The sequence below is a fragment of the Manis pentadactyla genome, chromosome 6 (assembly GCF_030020395.1).
Source record: "Manis pentadactyla isolate mManPen7 chromosome 6, mManPen7.hap1, whole genome shotgun sequence".
In the NCBI taxonomy this organism is placed as follows: domain Eukaryota; kingdom Metazoa; phylum Chordata; class Mammalia; order Pholidota; family Manidae; genus Manis; species Manis pentadactyla.
In genome coordinates this window covers 51491715-51510333 of record NC_080024.1, presented here as the reverse complement: position 1 = coordinate 51510333, position 18619 = coordinate 51491715, and the positions used below count along the sequence as shown (strand labels likewise).

General features: G+C 41.2%; 2 protein-coding genes across 2 annotated transcripts; both read right to left on the bottom strand.

Moving 5' to 3' along the window:
• Positions 1 to 381: 381 nt before the first annotated feature.
• On the bottom strand, positions 382 to 4920 carry LOC118909231 (syncytin-1-like). The gene is given in 2 exon segments (XM_036879484.2): positions 382 to 1667; positions 4470 to 4920. Coding segments are annotated over 2 exon segments (1737 nt in total).
• Positions 4921 to 5689: 769 nt separating this feature from the next.
• On the bottom strand, positions 5690 to 9321 carry LOC130684176 (endogenous retrovirus group K member 7 Gag polyprotein-like). Its single transcript, XM_057504324.1, has 5 exons — positions 9283 to 9321; positions 8407 to 8500; positions 7089 to 7772; positions 6594 to 6949; positions 5690 to 6550 (listed from the first exon to the last, which is right to left on the bottom strand). The coding sequence occupies exons 1-5, from the start codon at positions 9319 to 9321 to the stop codon at positions 5690 to 5692; spliced, it is 2034 nt and encodes a 677-aa protein (XP_057360307.1).
• Between the last annotated feature and the right edge of the window lie 9298 nt (positions 9322 to 18619).

Here is an 18619-nt window from a genome sequence, read left to right as displayed (position 1 = left end):
GGTCCCCGGCATCTCCTCCCTTTTTATCTTTTAGGAGGGGTTGGAGCACTAATTGAAGTGCCTTGAGCCATATACCTACTGGGCAGATGGTGCCTGTCTTAGGTCTAGAGGTTTTATACCAGGCCTCTGTTTCCAGGAGCTTGCCTCCTTTCGGAGTTGGCCTGGAATTCTCAGGGGAGCTTGCTCTAATACTGAGTCGGCCTATATGCATAGGAGCTTGCCCCAGTATTAGATCGGCCCCTGTTGTCTCGACCAGAGGTCTTATGTCTGGCTGTGCATTTTGGCAGGTATAACCTCTTAGTTACCCGTCACTGACTACCCGTCTAATTGCCCAGGAATATTGTCAAGGAACAGGACAAAAAAACCTTGACATGGCTCATCTCAGGTGTAATCTCTGGTTACTGTCGGGTCTCTTCGGGTATAAGGCTCTGTGTAAAGATCCACGCCTTGGTCAGGCAAGGCAAGGCGGTGATAATGGACTTGGATAGGCTTTGCTATAAGGGAGTCTATTTGCTGTTTGATTAATGTTGTGAGTCTCTTAAAAGCCCAAGGACCGAAAGATAGTATTAATAGCAATCCTAGGAGCGGGCCTAAAATGGGGAGAAGGTAAGGGAGAAGTCCATTCAATCCAGTCCAAAGGGGATTGTCACACAACTCTTTTCTTCTTTTCTCGAGGTCGTCTTGGAGGGTCTTTATCTTGTCCCGAATGATGCCTGACTTGTTAGCATAGAAGCAGCATTTCTCCTGTAAAGCTAAACAGATACCTCCCTGCTCTGCCGTAAGGAGGTCTAGGCCTCTACGGTTTTGTAAAACTACTTCTGCTAGAGAGTCTATTTGGTCTTGGAGGTCAGTAATCGTTCTAGAGAGGGCATCAACATCATTAATTAATTGATTGGATAATTTATGATAGGAATGTATGGCTATTCCTGCTCCTGCTGTTCCAGTAGCTACCGCAGTGGAAATTCCAAGGCCAACTAAAAGTGGGATGAACTGGATGGTTCTTTTAGAGCGTGGGTGTCCTGCTATAAATTCAAAGCTGGGTATAGGGACAGGTTCTTCTCCTGGGATGATATCAATATCTGGGAGGATGCTGGCTTGTACGCATAACCCTGTCCAATTTGTGGGCAAGGCAGTGAAGGTCAGGTTTCCTCCACAGAGAAAAACTTGTCCATTGGGGGGGCAAATGGATGAGGTTTATTTAAAAACTTGGGAGCAAGTTATGAAAGAGGCAAACCCTACATTTATATTATAACTGTTATTCTGCGGCTGCTTTTGTATGCATAGGGATATGTTAAATCCTACAGGTTGCACTCTAAAGGGTGAGTTGAGAGTACAATTCTGTTCTGTCAGGTTGTTGGTAGCATTAGTGGGAATTGCAAGGGGCATAGGCGTACCAAGGGTCATGCATAGCCAGCAGTTTTCAGCGAGACTGGGATTGGTGATGTTCAGTGCATTATGAGTGGCTTCTAGAATATCAGCAGTTTGGGTGTCAAGATCTATGCCACGAGACTTGGGCAAGGCTAAAGGGTGGTACTCTAGAGGGGGGTATATTGCTTTAATAAGATCTTCAATTTTTTCTTTGACTTGGGCTTCTCTTATCCTATCTGTTGGTCCACCACCATCAAATGTATGAATAGGTGCTTGTGGTGGCCAGCAAGTGCTTTTGCCTAAATTACCAATACAAGAAGCTTGTGCATATTTAGAATGTCCTCCTCTTCATAGGTTGCTATCATCATACTCGCCTCCAAAAGAACCAGTATAACCCCTTGTTAAAATAGCTGTGAGATATACTTTGCCATCACTATAGGTGCATTGTTGGACACTGCGGTAACAGGTAGAGTGTAGTGCAGCGGCTTTTTGGCAATTGCTGGGGCAAGGCTCTGGTTTGCCCTCAATTGCAGATATAATTTTGGGCTTTCTTACACATTTCCAAGTAAGGGGTTGGTATCCTAATCCGGATGAAAATCCGCCTGCAGAGAGGTCTGCTGAGAGGTATGCTGTTTTGTCTTGACAATCTACGGCCAGTTTATATTCCCCCCTACTGGGATCTACAAGCTTTATCCCACCCCTACACTCACAAGGAGGTCCAAACAACCGTATGTAGGCTTCCTCTTTAGTGATAGAGGGTTTTAGTCCTCCAAGGACGACAGGGAGTATGACAGTAGCAATAAAGGGATGGATAACAGACATGATGGCAAAAGTAGGTAGGCGAGGTTGTTGGCTGCAGGCCTGAGACTGTGTCAATGAAGGGTGAGCTTACCTTGTCTGATGATGATGAATGTTTTTCTTTCTGAAAGGCAAAGACAGACAGTTCTCAGGGAGGATTTTCCTCTCTGGAATGTATTGGGTTATTATTATTTGGCTTCACAGGGGTATTGATGGGTTTAACAAGGCATTCAGGTAACCATCGAGGTCCTTTTCCCTGTGTATCATATACACAGGCGTGGCCTCTGCCCCAGATAAGAACTGGGTCGGGACCGTGCCACTTAAAGGTAAGTGGATCTTTCCATAGAACTTCTGCAAACTTTGTCTTGGTTTCAGGATGCCACAACTTATCTGCTGCAGACTTACCATGATTATCTAATTGTAGAAAATTAAGTGTAAACAAGGCATGATTAAGGAGGTTCTTTGGAGAGCCTTTTGTAGGGTATGCAGTGTTGGTTTTAAGTTTATTGATCATACTTTTTAATGTTTGATGAGCTCGCTTGACTATCCCCTGTCCCTGGGGGTTGTAGGGGATACCTGTGATGTGTTTAATTTGTAATTGATGGCAAAAATTTTGAAATGCTTGTGAGGTGTATCCCGGTCCATTGTCTGTTTTAAGAATTGAGGTTTACCAATAACAGTAATGCATTGAAGAACATGGACTATAACATTTTTGGTGACTTCACCACTGTGGAGAGTGGCAAATATAAAACCACTGTAAGTATCAATAGTCACATGAGTATATTTAAGAGCACCAAATTCAGAAATATGAGTGACATCCATTTGCCAGATTTCATTAGGGAGCAGGCCTCTTGGATTAACTCCTAAATGAGGAAGGGGCAGTGAGGTAACACACCCTGGACAGTTTTTAACAATTTGCCTAGCTTGTTCTCTGGTGAGTTTAAATAAAAGTCGAAGAGTGTGAGCATTCACATGATGAAGGGCATGGTATTGACTAGCTTTGGTGACTGCATTGATCATAATAAAATATGTGAAGCGGGTATTTTTATCTGCAAGGGCATTACCTTGGGAGAGGGAACTAGGGAGGTCGGTGTGGGCTCACAGGTGTCCAATATAGAAAGGGGCCTGCCTGAGTAATATATAGGTTTGGAGTTGTTGAAAGAGGGAAATGGCATTGGTAGAGGGTTTAATGTAAGGAACAGTTTCTAAAATAGGAACTGAATATGCTATGTAGGCGCTGTCAGTATACAGATTAAAAGGGATTTGGCTCAGCATTTTAAAAACTTGTAAAATGGCAAATAATTCTACGAGTTGGGTGGATTTAAAGGGTGATTGGATGCTGTAACTCTGTGAGCCAATAACATAGGCAGCAATGCCAGAGGAGGAGCCATCTGAGAAAACTAAAGAGGCATTTTCTAAAGGAGTGGATGAGGTTCTTTTTGGGAAAACAAAGGGATGTAGTTGTGAGAATTGGAGGAGTTTATGTGAGGGATAGTGATTATTGATTTTACCTTGAAAAGAAGCAAGGGATATAATCCAATCATCTACATTTTGGGAAAGCCAATCTATTTGCTCTTTTGTGTAAGGGATGATGAGCTGATCAGGATCTCTGCCAAAATGTTGGCGGCTTTTTTCTCTGCCTGCTTTTATGATCTTTGCAACTAATGAAGGGTATGTAATAAGAACTTTAGATGGGGAAGAGGGCAGATGGATCCACAATAAAGGATTATCTTGCCATAAAACTCCAGTAGGGGTGTGTTGTGTATTACAGACGATGAGAGCGAAGGGCTTGTCATAGGATAAGAATGTAATCTGTTGTTGTTGTATAGCTGTTTCAATAATGTTTAAGGTTTCCTTTGCCTCAATGGACAATTTCCGAGGGGATAGGGGATCAGAGTCTCCTTGCAGCATATCAAAAAGGGGTTTTAACTCTCCAGTAGTTAATTTAAGATAGGGTCTAAGCCAATTAATGTCTCCCAAGAATTTTTGGAAATCATTCAATGTTTGTAAGTGTGATGTTTTTAATTGAATCTTCTGGGTAGTGATTTTGTTTGAAGTTAGTTCAAAGCCAAGGTAGTAATAGGGATCTGTTCATTGAACTTTGTTTGGAGCAATTTGGAGACCAAAAGAGGTGAGACGGGTGGTCAATTCTTGGCTACATTTCAGGACTTCAGAGTTGGATGCCCCAGCTAGGAGGATATCATCCATATAATGAATGATATAGATGGAAGGCCATCGGGGTCTGAGGGGATCTACGGCTTGAGCTACAAATTTTTGACACAGTGTGGGGCTGTTCGCCATACCTTGAGGGAGGACTTTCCACTGGTAGCGATGCGTTGGCCCTTTGAAATTGGTGACAGGAATACTAAACACAAAGCGTTCTCTATCTTGGGGATGGAGAGGGATAGTAAAGAAACAATCTTTAAGATCAAGGATGATCTTAAAATAATTAGCTGGGATGGCTATGGGAGAGGGGAGGCCGGGTTGAAGGGCCCCCATTGACAACATGGTTTTGTTAATTTCTCTGAGGTCTTGGAGGAGCCTCCATTCTCCTGATTTCTTTTTAATTACAAATATAGGAGTGTTCCAAGGAGAGATGGTGGGTTCTAAGTGTCCAGCAGCTAATTGTTCCTGTACTAACTTAGTAGCTGCTGTGAGTTTTTCTTGATTTAAAGGCCATTGATCTACCCAGACAGGGGAGTCTGATTTCCACTTTATTTTATCTGCGTGGGGTACAGGAAAGTCAATGGCCATCATGGAAAATTTTTACTCCCTTATCCTGAATGATCAGTTTTGGGTATGACAATAAGGGGTTCTTTTATGCCTTGACTATTTTTTCCTAGGCCCTGGCCGGGCAAATAACCTTGGTTAAGCATTTGTTGGGCAATAACATCATTTGGGCTAGCCATGACAAGTTTTAATTGGGATAAAATGTCACGTCCCCATAAGTTAATGGGCAATCCAGCTACTATATAAGGTTGGACTTGTCCAGAATTCCCTTCTTTATCTCTCCAGGTTAAGATCTTAGAACTTTGTTTGGGGTTTGTGGATTGACCAATGCCTTTGAGATGGGTTACAGTTATACTACAGGGCCAACTAGGAGGCCACTGTTGGGCTGATATTACTGTAGCATCTGCTCCTGTATCAATTAGTCTTTCAAAGGACTTGCCATCTAGTTGTAGGGTTAGCAATGGCCTTTCGGTGGTGATTTGTTGTACCCAGTAAGCATCAGAGGAGCCAAAGGCAGCATTTAATCTGAAATTTTTATTATAACTTTTATGTGTTGAATCTAACGGGAGTAGTAGGAGTTGGGCTATTCGTTTCCCTTTTGATATAGATATTGGACCCATAGGAGCAGAGGCTAGGAGGGTAATTTGTCCTGTATAATCATTGTCAATAACTGCTGGTATAATATGGAGGCCAGCTAATGCAGAGCTCCCTCGTCCTAAAATTAGACCAAAGTTGCCAGAAGGTAAAGGTCCGTAAGTTTCTGTGGGGAGCAGCTGGACCCCTTGGTCAGGAATTAATATTGTGCTGGTGGCGGAACAGAGGTCCAATCCTGCACTTCCCGGGGTGGCACGGGAGAGGGAGCTGATGTCTGCGCAGGGAGGAGTTGTTGTTGAGCTGGGGGAACGAACCTGATAGCCCCTTGGTTCGTGCTTGGTGAAGGGGCCAGGGACTGGCCCCTCTGGGAGTTTCCCTGGAGTGGTGGAAGGGGTGTGCCTTCAATAGTCGTTTTAGAGCGGCACTCATTAGCCCAATGGAAGCTGCGCCGGCATCGAGGGCAAACAGTTTTGGGGGAAGCGCGAGGCGGGGGAGCATGAGGCGGGGGAGCACGAGGCGGGTGAAGTTGAATCTCTGCCTGACACTGGCGGGCAAAATGTCCTGGTTGATTGCAATTAAAGCAAGTTCTTTGTTTATTACTATCCTTATTAATATCTTTCAGGGCCATTCCTATGGCCAGTCCAATTGTATGTGAAGTTCCTATCCCGGAACAGAGTTTAATATAATCAGAAAGACTCCCACAATGGTGAGGTCTTATGGTCTCTTGACAGGTCGGGTTAGCATTTTCATAAGCTAGGTGTTTAACAAAGGCACTTTCAGTTTCCCCTCCACCAACTAGTCGCTCGGCAGCATCTGTTAGGCGACTAATGAAGTCACTGTAAGGCTCGTCAGGGCCCTGACGAATCTTTGCCAGGGAAGTGGTAGCAGAGCCTTTAGGGGGAAGGCGCCACCAGGCTTTAAGGGCTGCATTTTGGACTTGAGCTAAAAGGCCAGGGGGGAAGGCCGCTTGGCCCTCATTTGTTTCATAAGGGCTCCGCCCGAGTAACTTATCTCTTGACCATGAGCGTGAAGTTTTACTTTCACTATTGCGCTGTGGAGTCTCACGGCAATTTTCTACAAAGTCAGTATGCCACAAGACGTACTCCTCCTGACAGGGCAGCTCGAGTTAGGGAAAGCCAGTCATTAGGGGTCAGCCACCAATCGCTCAGGCTTTCAATCAAGGCTAATGTGAAAGGAGCTGTGGGGCCATAATTGGTAACAGCTGCTTTTAAGTCTTTTAGATGTTTAAGGTTTAGGCGGCGGTATTTTTGGGTTTTAGCTGGGTTTTCCATATTACTCTTAGGCTCTTCATTGTCTGAAGGCTCTCCCTCGGAATCCTGGTCTTGGTCTGGAGTATCTGGGTCATGGGAGTCTGGGGCGTTTTCATCCTCGCTCTCTTCTATGACCTCCGGGGGTGTTTCTGGGTGGCGACCGTGGGTGAGCGGTCGGCCGCGGGTGACTGGAAAGGCAAGGACTGGGTTTTTTGATTTTGCATTCTTTATAGGTTTTTTGGGGGAGTGAGGGAGGCTGCGTGGGGCTCAATGATGTCAACTCGGCCTCAAGGGCTTTAATCTCTTTAATGAGCTGAACATGTTCACGTTTTTGCAGCAAAATTTCTTTAAGTGAAGAAACTTCTTTGGTTAGAGAAATTTTTGCCTGCCGGATGGGGTCAGCTAAAGAGGGGGGGTTATGAGGAGGCTCTAGGGCAGGGATTTGAAACATAGGGACGCATTGGGGGGGAATAGGTTTGTATGGGGGAGGCTTAAAGTGTCCATTAGTGACACTATAAAGGACTGGCGCCGTGAGACACCAGGGGTTCTCATGATCATGATAATGAGCAGCTTGTTCTCTTAATGTCTCTTCATCTTCCAGGCTTAAATGATTGTTTTGATGTCTTAAAGACGTGAGTGTAGGGTAAATGGAGGGGATTTTGGGGGAATTAGGTTTGCCAGGTTTACTTTCAGGTTTATCTTGGGGATCTGGAGTATTTTGTTCAGACTGGGGCTTAGGAGTTTCTTCAAGAGAAACAGCGGGATCTTCAGAGATATCTACAGTTATTGAAGGACAGGTAGAGGGTGGTCGGGAGTTTTCTTTAAGGGCTATTTCTCCTGTTTCTATAACATTTTTGATATCAGGGTCTTGTGAACGAACTCGAAGGACATCATGAATAAGATTCCAAAAGGAGAATGTTGAGACAGGGACTTTTTCAGGGCCTAAGGTCTGATAAAAATCTTGGAGGGCATCACCAACTCTTTCCCAATGCTTACAACTGATAGTGCCCTCTAGGGGAAACCAAGGACAAGTCTCATGTATGAAGGAAAAAAAGTGTCTAAGATCTTTTTTCTTAACCCTTACTCCTCGTGTTCTGAGGGAATCCTTAACACCGTTAAGAAATACCTCGTGGGAGTTCAGAGAATTGCCCATCACTATGGTTACAACCTCTGCTCTAAATAAATTTGAATCTCTCTAAGTCAGCCGCGACTACACCAATGTCTTGAGCCACTGGAGCCACTCTCATCAGCTCAGACGAGCCCTTGCTTACGTAGGACAGCCGGCAGGTATAATCCGCCTGCTCGGACCCTCTAAGACAGGGACTCTGTAGTCAGAGTCCCCTGGGTATGCCTTCGAGGTGAACGGCCGTTAGCCCAAAGTAAGCACAAGGTTTTCAGAGAGGAACAACCAGAGGACAAAACAAGGAATAAATCGCGGCAGCAGACTGGAGGGAAGTGATAAAACCAATCAGACTACTAAAATTGAACTCACAAGAGGTATTTTGAAATCTTGCTTGGGGGATTCGTCTACTCACCTCTCACGGATCTGTATTACGGATGGGTGGGCCGCAGTGATCGTCAATGGAGGGTCGGCGTCAGGCTCCTACCTGCGCGACGTCTCAAATGAGTGCCTGGCCAGGACTACGAGTAGACGTTTCAGCAGGAGTCCCATTGGGCCCCACGTTGGGCGCCAGACTGCCCCGGCCTGCGGGACAAACGTGGGGTGTCGCTGGAGACGCCTGCAGAAATGAAACAAGCAAGGGACACAAAGAACGACCAGCAAGACAGGATGTCTGATCAAGCTGGCACAGTTTATTGTTCGCAGGCTCAATTTATACAGACTAGTAAGGAAGGGGTGGGTCAGAAGATTATTGGACCTTAGGTGGCGCTGGCGGGAAGGTGTAGAGGGGTGATTGGACCTTGGCTGGCGCCGGCGGGAGCAGAGAACCCGGAAGAGAAGAGGGAAGTTCGCCATTTTGTGGGTGGGGGGGTCTTTTTTGGTCCCCGGCACTTCCCCAAGGCTTTAGAGATAGTCCCCACCTTTTTGGACATCTAGCACAAGACCTTAAATCCCTTACTCTCTCGAGCTCCACCCTCCTTCAATATGTAGATGATCTCCTCCCGTGCAGTCCCTCCCTACAAACCTCTCAACAGGATATTATTCTCCTTTTAAACTTTCTCTCAGAACACAGCTATCGAGTTTCACCCTCCAAAGTTGACCTGTCTGCTGCTCAGGTCACATACTTGGGAGTTCAGCTCTCCCTGTGCTACAAGGCCATTACCATAGACAGGAAAAAACTTCCCCAAACCATGTCCATTCCAAACAACGAAGACACCATCCCTAAGTCCCAAATGACAAAGGACTATACACGGTAATCCTTTCCACGCCACCTGCAGTTAAACTCCAGGGTCTTCCCCATTAGATACACAACTCCCACCTTAAGCCGTTTGTCTCAGCTTATTCCCCTCCCACCAAATCTCCCACAGGTTCCTACTCCTCCACCCTGAAGGGACCTCTTACTTTCCGCATTTCCCGCTGCTCATCTCCGCTTCCACTCATCACTGAAGAAGTTTCTGCCAGCACAGAGTCCTAAGACCTCCCTTACAACTGCCATGCGTCATGCTTCAGGATTATTAACCCTGGTCTCAACACTTGCTCTCTCACCAGACCTATCTTCCCAATGCCAGCCCTTTCTTCTCTTTCAGACTGTCCAAAAGATTGCACCATCAAGGATTCCCTTTGCCCTACAGGTTGCTTTTTGCCTACACATAGGTCCCCATCAATGCTATAATTCAGCCACCCTATGTAAACATAGCAATCAGCCCAATGCAAAACATTTCTAACCAAACCTTAACCAGCTTATATTACAGGATTACCAACCCCTCTCAAAAGACAATGATCTTTATTGAACTTAGAACACGCCATCGCCACTGCAGACCAAGGGCTCATCTGAAAACCTCCCCCATCAATACAAAAATGAACTTCATCGCCCCTAATCAGCAGGAAGCAGTTACTGAAGACTAACCTTCCCCCCTTCCCAAATCCTCTACCACTTATAAAACAGAAAAGGGAGGAATGTAAGAATATAGTAATTTATCCTCCTTTTGCCCCATGGTCCCAAGCACATAAGCTGGTGAGAATTATGCCAGGGCTTGCTGGGTTTACCCCGCCTTATCTCTATACATCCCGACCCTCCCCCAAGGCAACGGGCCAAGCGGATCCCACAATAAAAGGCACCGCTGCCCTCTCTCCCTGTCTCTCTGCCCCCCTGTTCTCCCTGCTCTCTCCCTCTCTCTCTCTGCTGTCCCACTGCTCTCTCTGCTGCTCTCTCTCTCTCTCTCTCTCTCTTTCTCCACCCCCTTTCTGGGGCAGCCACTCTCTCCTTCAGATAATAAAGTCTCTTGCGTGGGCCCGTGTCTCCTGAGTCGTTCTGGGTAAGGAGGGTCACGGCGAGATACCCTTTCAATGCCAAAATTAGTAGAAAATTAAACATATCACAGTAGCATTTCACAATACCATTGGTGCTTGATTCCATGTTGATGCATTTATGCTTAAGATTTAAAATGTGTGAGGTCTCTGGATCTGCCAAGAGATACAGATCACAGAAACCACCAACAATCTTTTGTAAATAATCAAGTTACCATTAAGCTTTATTGTTTCCCTTAGTAACATACCTATTGCTGACACCGACAACCTACAGGCAGGCTGTTTCTTCTCACAATGATGATATATTTCATTGCTTTCAGAACTATTTTGGTTCCTTTAATGGCAAAACTTTCTAAGACTTACTGACAACTGACAATTCATACTATTGCATCTTTCTAAAACACACACTTCACTTTACCCATCTTGTTCCCTCTAAGAGAATGCTGGCTTCTGTTTTTATAAATGAGTATCTTCCTATATGTTAAAATTAGAAGTTTCTTTTTACATGACTTTTTTAAGCATTCCATTTATCTTTTCTAAAAAGCTGTTAATGGAGCATCTGTTCCTTGCAGATTGATATCTCTGTATCATTGATGGTATGACATCCTTTTTCTATTAAAAAACAGATGTTTAAAACTCCTATCTTACAATCATCTTTTATTAGATGTGAAACTTTATTACCTCATTTTTTTCTGCTCTTTATTACATTAAGTTGTTGGACTATTTTAACCTTTGTATCATTGTTGTTTTAACTGTAAAGTTATTGGCATTATAAATGAAATATAGTTTGTTATCATCACATTTTATGTTGACCTTATTTAAATCCCACTGTGGGTAAAATTGTAGTATTGCCAGAATATCTCGCCTGGCTTTGGTACATCTGCATATCAACAGGTGTTCAGAAGTGGAGAGAAGTATGACTTTAGTGCATTTGCATCTTTCCTCAGGGGTGGGGAAGTTCATCTCCATATCAATGGGTAATTTACCTGGGCAACAGAGGGCTTATCTGTACTGGAGAGGTGAGGGGGAGGGCTGGTGTTGTGGCTGCCAGAGCAGAGAAGAAAGAAGGCCTGGGACTGAAGTTTTGTAAGCAATAAACAGGTTTTAAACTTTCTCCCTTTGACTGATTTTGGTTTCTAGGGGTATTTTGCCCCGAGATTTCCTTTCCCTGGACTTACACCCACAGTTTAGAGTGTTTCAATATATGTGAAGTCTCACAAGTCATATATAGTTCTGTAAGATGTGTTCGACATCTTGATTAAATCAAGAGCATTCCAAAGCCTTTGTTCTCATCATGTGTTTTAGAAAATGCTCTTTAAAGGAAGTATTCTTATCTGGGGAAGAGGGTGTTCTGAAGAAGTTACCTGAGCATGATGATTGAAGAGTCATAAAATGTGATGATTTTCCATATCATATACTTTTTATAGGTTGAAATGATTTGTAAATATATAGATTTAAATGAATACTGACTTAGCTTCCAACATTTTTTAGTCAAACCTACCTTATTCATGTGTAGATGCCTTACCAGGCTGTCAGAGCACCTGAACTGAACTGGATTCTTCCCTGTATTTTTAGCACTCCCCTAAGGCAGAATAAGACAAAGGATGGCTACGCATCAGAAAACAGCAGTGTGCTGTGAATTACTTAGAGGGGATGTAGGATTTCCTCTGGACAGTCACAGTCATGTGTACTTATCCTGGTATGTGCCTTAGGCTGTCTGCAGGGAAAAGAGTTGAGACATGAACCTTGCAAAGAACAGCCATTGGTGATAAGACCTAACTTGGTTGCTTATCTTGGGCAGTATAATCTTTAAGGCAATAGTTAGACAGAGTCCAAAAAGTCCAAATGGCTATTTGTAACAAGGCCAAGAATTTAAAACCAAATTCAGCAGTTCTCAAGAGATGCTTAATTACTCACAGGTTATGTTGCCAGGCAACCACTCCCCCTTCTGATTCTGCAGCTTCACTGAAGTGTGGGACTCAGTTTGCTCTATTGCCACAGAATGTTAAAAAAGATGAAGGATGGCAGTATAAAGAATTAATTTACAATCAGGTGAAAATAGAGTTAGGGAAAAAACTTTAAAATTCAGTTCTGAATTAGAATTTATTCAAGTGTAGTTTTAAGCTTCTTTTTCTGATTTGAGAGATTCTTTTTAGTGAAAAGAAATTTAGGATAGAATACCAATAAGAATAGAAGGATTATTTGAAAAATAAAGTGTCATATGTTGAAGTCGTTAATGATTTAGAGCATATGCGCTAGGGAGCAGGTTCAAAGAGCTGTGTTGCTGGACAGACCCAGGACTTCCCACAGGTCTTTGCTATTTTAATAGAATTGCCAAGGACAACTCCTAGAGATACTCCCTCAGACTACCTGAAACTGAATTACTGTCCCCACATTGTCTCTAATTTGCAATCATCATTCTTGATCTTAGTTTTAGAATCTTGAGGTTTTTCTGCTAAGAATTACTATTTCTTGTTTGAACTATGAATAATTTACCATGGCCCTGATTTTCCTTTTAGAGGATACACAAGATTTCAATACTACTTCTAAGCTGTCCCAGCATGCCTTTTCACAAACCAGCTTTCCATTTCCCCATGTCTTCAAGGGAGTTATGCTTCACATTGATACTGTCCTTGAATGGCCTCGAAGGACTAGTAGGCTTCCCTAATATTTGTGTCCTCATGCTCCCTAGCTGATAACTGCACTTGAATCCACCTCTGAATTCCTACCCTTTGGATAGCTAGATCAGTGAAAATTACAATGGATGTTTCATTTGATGAGCATGTACTCTCTGTGTTAAAAAAATTTTATAAATTATCAATATTAGTTCAATCATTCACTTACTCAGTGACTCAACAAATTATCTACTTGTCTACTGAGTGTCAAACACCACCATCAATCTATGCAGTTTATTATCAACTGAGTACTAGTCTGCCTTTATGTGTTATACCCTGGAAGAAAATATGCCACCCATTTCTTGTCAGTTGCAGATTCTTTGTTCCTTTACCATGATACTGAGACAGGTGCCGTGGGTGTAGTCAGAGCAGGGTGAGGGCCTCTGGAAAAAGCAAGGCAGGATATTTGAAGTCAGAGCAATGTAACTACATGCAAGGAAACCCCCCTACCAAAACTCTGTGTTAAACATTAAGCTCTAGGGTCATTCTTCAGTAAGATCAGTTCCCCAGAGAAAGAAGAGAAGCACATGTTTTTACTATGCTAATCATTTGTAATCATGTGTAAGATTCACTTTAGCATGCTGAAAGGCCCAGGCCTATGTGCTGTCTTTCCTCCTTCAGACCTGATGAGGTGATTTGCAAACTGGGCAACTAATTTAGCATGCAGTCCCAGTTGTAAACAATATAGTAAAAGGCAGGAAGGATTCCACCTTAAAAATAAGATTGCATTTTAACACCCAGGAAGTTAAGAAGTAAGATTCTTAACTTACTCTTTAGCAAACAGACAATACCTCAGCTCACCTTGGGGGCTGGCAAGGCGGCCTTGTTTGGTATTTTCCCAGACCAAGACTCCGCTATCTCAGGGGGAAATCAGAGCAGGAAGTTCCTTGTGTTAAGTTAATTCTAAATATTCAGGGACCACTTAACAAATCCACACCCCTAAGTCTTTTTTCACGTTCCCAAAAATCCTGTTGCCTATAAAACGCCTAGACAATGCATAACTACAGGCTCTCTTGTCCCCTCCTGGGTGGGCCAGGAGCTCTGTCCTCTCACTGTATCTTTCAATAAAATCCTCTCCCTGGCTCTCCTAGCTTGGGTGTTTGCTGAATTCATTCTCCAGCTCTGCAAACAAGAACCGTGGCGTCAATATAACATAATTTTTCTGTGCTAACCAAAGCAAAATGGTGAGCTAATGCACAGGAGATGCTCTCTAAACCTCTAACTAATGGAATTGCCAAATTATCCAATATCACTTTTTTATGGTAAAATAGTCTGCTATGGCCATTGTACACTAAAGTTTTATGGCAAGTAAGTTTACTAGATGCACACCTACATACATCTATACCTACCAATTAAGATGTATGCTTACCAAAAATCACAACCTGTTTTTACTCACAACCTGTTTATACCAATTGCATTTGGTATTGAAATTACATAGTAGGATAAAATGTACTTAAAATGATAATATAAAGGAAAAAGGTGGTTATCTTTTCCTATGGAAAAAAATCTATTTTTGATATCATGATTAAGGAAAGTCCAGGAAAGAATTGTGCAGCATCTATAAAAGACAAACAAATCATAACCATCTAAAAGACCTTCTACTCGGATTGTTTTTTAAATATCTCTGAATCCAAAATCTATATTAAAAAAGTAGAAAATGCATAGCTAAGACAATGAATTCTGTGTGATTTGTTTTTGCTGAAAGTCTTACTATTGTAAGGCATGGTGTACTATTCATTTGTAAATTATCATATTCGAATCTAATGTTTAGAATCAAGTAAAGCATATTCATTTCTAAACAATTTTCAATTAACCTGGACTATAAAAATAACCATCCTGAAAGATACAACTAGTAGAAAAGTATACTTAAGATTTTATTTTAAGTAGACTGCTTAATCCAGTTAAAAAAAGAAACAGACTGTGGTCAAATAAATTTGAGAAGCCTACATGGGCATTCTTCTCTTAGTTATGCACCATGCATGTTAGTGTTATGAAGAGTTCTAAAATAAAGAAACTTTGATTGTGTTTGTAACTCAGTATTTCCCACTACCTTTGGCCATGGTTCTTGGTTTTACATAGAAATTAATGCCATCCCAAGAACTAGTGACTATGAGTTTTAGAAATTTGAGCTACAAAATGCCTTTTGTATGCACCTATAGATTTTAGTAGCCTATATACACCAACTGTAATGTGTTACTGAAATAATGATTTGAAAGTGGCTGTATACTATTAAGAATGAATTGAAAATCTCAAAACACCAACAATTTATTTAAGTTCACATACTGAGAAGGTAAAGAAAGTATGGAGGATGTTTTTTCTGAAAGCCTGATTAAAAATACTTGGTCTTATTCTACTCCTCAGTTTTTGGTTGACAAAGTATGGTAAAAACAGTTGTAAGGATAGAGAAAATACATACACTTTCTATTGGTATTATAAGATCTAAATCTGGGAAATTTTTATTATAAAAAGGTGTGGAAATGAATTTTTTAAATAACCCAAAATGCTTTCGATAGGATGTTAGGAGTAAATGCAGATGAGGCACTACCACATAAAGCAATAAGAAAAGCATGTGGAGCTGTGTGTTCATACAGGCATCAGCCATGTTCATCAATCTTTTCACCCTTCTCTGCATGCAAATATAATTAATAAATGTAATGTGCACCAGAATAAAGGCTTACCTTTCAAACTATAAATATTACATTATCAGCATCAACAAAGAGAATATAAATATGCCTACTCTTATGTCAGGCAGATCCAGGTTGATGTAAAGTGCTTGCCAGAATATGCATCCTCTTGAACATAACTACAGCTGCTGTCACATAACTCATATTCTTAATGCAGGACTTGGCACAGGTAGATTTTTTGTTGAATGAAGGGGATTTGGAGCTTGCATTCTAGGCAATAGCATTTTGATGAATAGTATAAAATGAACTACAATTTGCATTATGGTACCTTGTGTAAAAGTCCAGGAATGGACAGGCACTATCATCAGCATATACCAAACTGCAGATTTTCTTTTGTTTGCTTATTTGAAAACAAGCCAACATAATAGAATTAGTCATATTAATACATTTATTTTAAAGTTACTTTTATATATCCATGTACACATTCACATGAATGATAACTTTTGTCTCACATTTAAGATTATAGTTTGGGTAGAAATGTTACAAACACTATCCTTAGTGGTCCTACAATAAGCATTTGGCATGGCTAAGTTTAATTAAGCTTAACCCAAGAAAAGCAATCTATATGATAAAATCACCTATGTATATGAACCAGGAAAGGTCAAAGAGCCTCAAAGCTTCAGTGACAGAAGAGGTATTCTGAATATAAAGAACCTTAGGTGTCTCAGAAAAATGAGTCCATGGATTTAAGCTTTAGTGTTCTATCACTGATAGGAATGATTTACTCTATAGGTGTCCATTTTTTAAAAAAACTTGCCTAGCTGGTGATTTATTCTCTCCTACTTTTATGTCTTTTCACTACTCATAAGTATTGATTATTTTACTTCTACTTTCTGCTTTTTTGTAACTTCAGTCTAAAATTGCCACGCCCTGGTATTTTCTAACTCATGTGTGGTCTCCATTTCAACTCCTGCTAATGACAGGCTAACTTTATATTTCTCAATTCATCTTCTTGAGAATGAAAAACCAATCTTCCAGCTATGTGTTCAGAGGACACAGTATCGCAATGATTAAACAGCCTGATGCAGCTTCGGTCATTCGCCCTCCTGATTTCAGTCCTGTTGTTGCCCTGAGGCTCTGTGGCTTGTACAGATGACCCTCTGTGAGGATCAGCAGGTGGAGTGGGGATTGTAAGAACTTGCACATGTTTTGTTGTTAGACATTCTTTTTCTACTGGTTCTATATCATTTAAAATTATTTAAATTAAATATTTAGTAGATGCAATAGAATGTTTGTGAAGTATGTGTATGTAAGCTATGAGAATTAGAAGCAAATAACACCTGCACATCTTTGAGTTTTGTTTTATTTAAGTATCCTTTTCAGGTCTGTCAGCAAAATTTTGTGAGCCTTTCTCATTCCCTCTCTCTCACCAAGGAGGTGAGCAATATCCTGAGTTCTTAATATTTAACACCTTCTCCTGTTTTTTTTCACAATTCTATCATATATTTCATATATAGATATATTATGTTCTGGATTATTGTTCCCTGTAAAATATTTTGGAACCATACCACAAGGTAGATTTTTCTACATTGCTTTTGGCACGTAACATTATGTGCTTAGAGATATTTGTATTATTTTGTGTAGCTGTACTTTACAAATTTCTACTGCTAATTTTCCATAGATGAATAAACCAAGAACTTTATTCATCTTTTCTGATATTGTTGGGCATTTGAATAGGTTTATGTATTTTGCTGTTACAAAAGTTTCTGCTACAGTCTTGTATATATCTTTTCCTGATCTGTGCAAGTTTTTCCCTAGATTGCAAAGCCAGGAGTGGATTGCTAAATTGTAAGTACACACATTGTAAAACTTTCTATGTAAAGTGAATTTCCTTTTTTTAAATTTATTTAATTTATTATTTTTATTTTGGTATCATTAATCTACAATAACATGAAGGACATTATGTTCACTAGGCTCCTCCCCTCACCAAGTCCCCCCAACATACCCGTTCACAGTCTAAAGTGAATTTCTTTTCCAAAACAGTTGTACTAACTTATACTCATGCTAGCAGTGTATAAGACTTCAAGATTTCTACATTATTGTCAATATTTGAGCTTACTTGATTTGTATCTTTTGTGTATTTGGTAACCATTTAGTGGGTGAAAATAGTATCTGTCTCGCCAATGGGTTTCAGCCTAGGGCAAGTTCACTATGGATTCAATGTGACCAAAGAAATGACAGTAGAATGTTCTTGGGATGAAAGAGTTATACACAACTTTATTTCCATGGTGGCAGGTCAGTCACTAGAACCCCGTTCACTCAGAATGAGTCTGTATGCAGCAAGCCAGTCTCTGCCTCTGGACCTCTCTTCCCCGCAGCCGTCTCAGTCTCTGTCCTCGTGCTGCCACCACTCCAGCCTCTGCTCTGCTCTCCTGCAGCCTTGCGTTCATGCCACCATGTTGCCCAGAGCACTGGGTGGAGTTCTTTTTATAGAGTCAATAACAACGTATTGCCCACACATGTGCAGTGAGTCTAGCCAACCAGGTCCAGGTGAGAATCTTGGCCTTAGGAACCTTCATGTTCTCCACAGTATCTCATTTATTTTGTTTTGATGTTATTTTTGCATTTATCTGATTTCCAATGTGGCTAACAACCTTTAGCTTTTTATTTGCCATTAGGGATTCCTGTTTTACTAAGTCCTTACCCAGACCTCCTGCTTATTTTTTCTCTCTCGATTTATTTGCTTGTGTTCCTATTTATTTTAAAATTTAAAAAATATATTTATAATCCATTTTCAGTTATATATAATTATGCATGTTGTCAATAACTCCTCCTATCTGTGGTTTGTCTTTTAATGTTTCACACAGAACGTTGGTGAACATAACTTCCTATTTTTATTGGATTAAATTTATCAATCTTTTCCCTTGTGATTTGTTCTGTTTTTGTTCATGATATGCTTTCTATTCCTGGCTCATATAGACATGTACTATGCTGTATATTGTTTTAGTTTTACTTGCCAAGTTAGGTATTTAATCTATGTGAAATTAATTTTGTATACATTTTGACAGAGGAGTCTTGTTCCTTTTCTTTTGCTATTGATTGCTAATAGTGTAAGTCAACAAATTTAGTTCA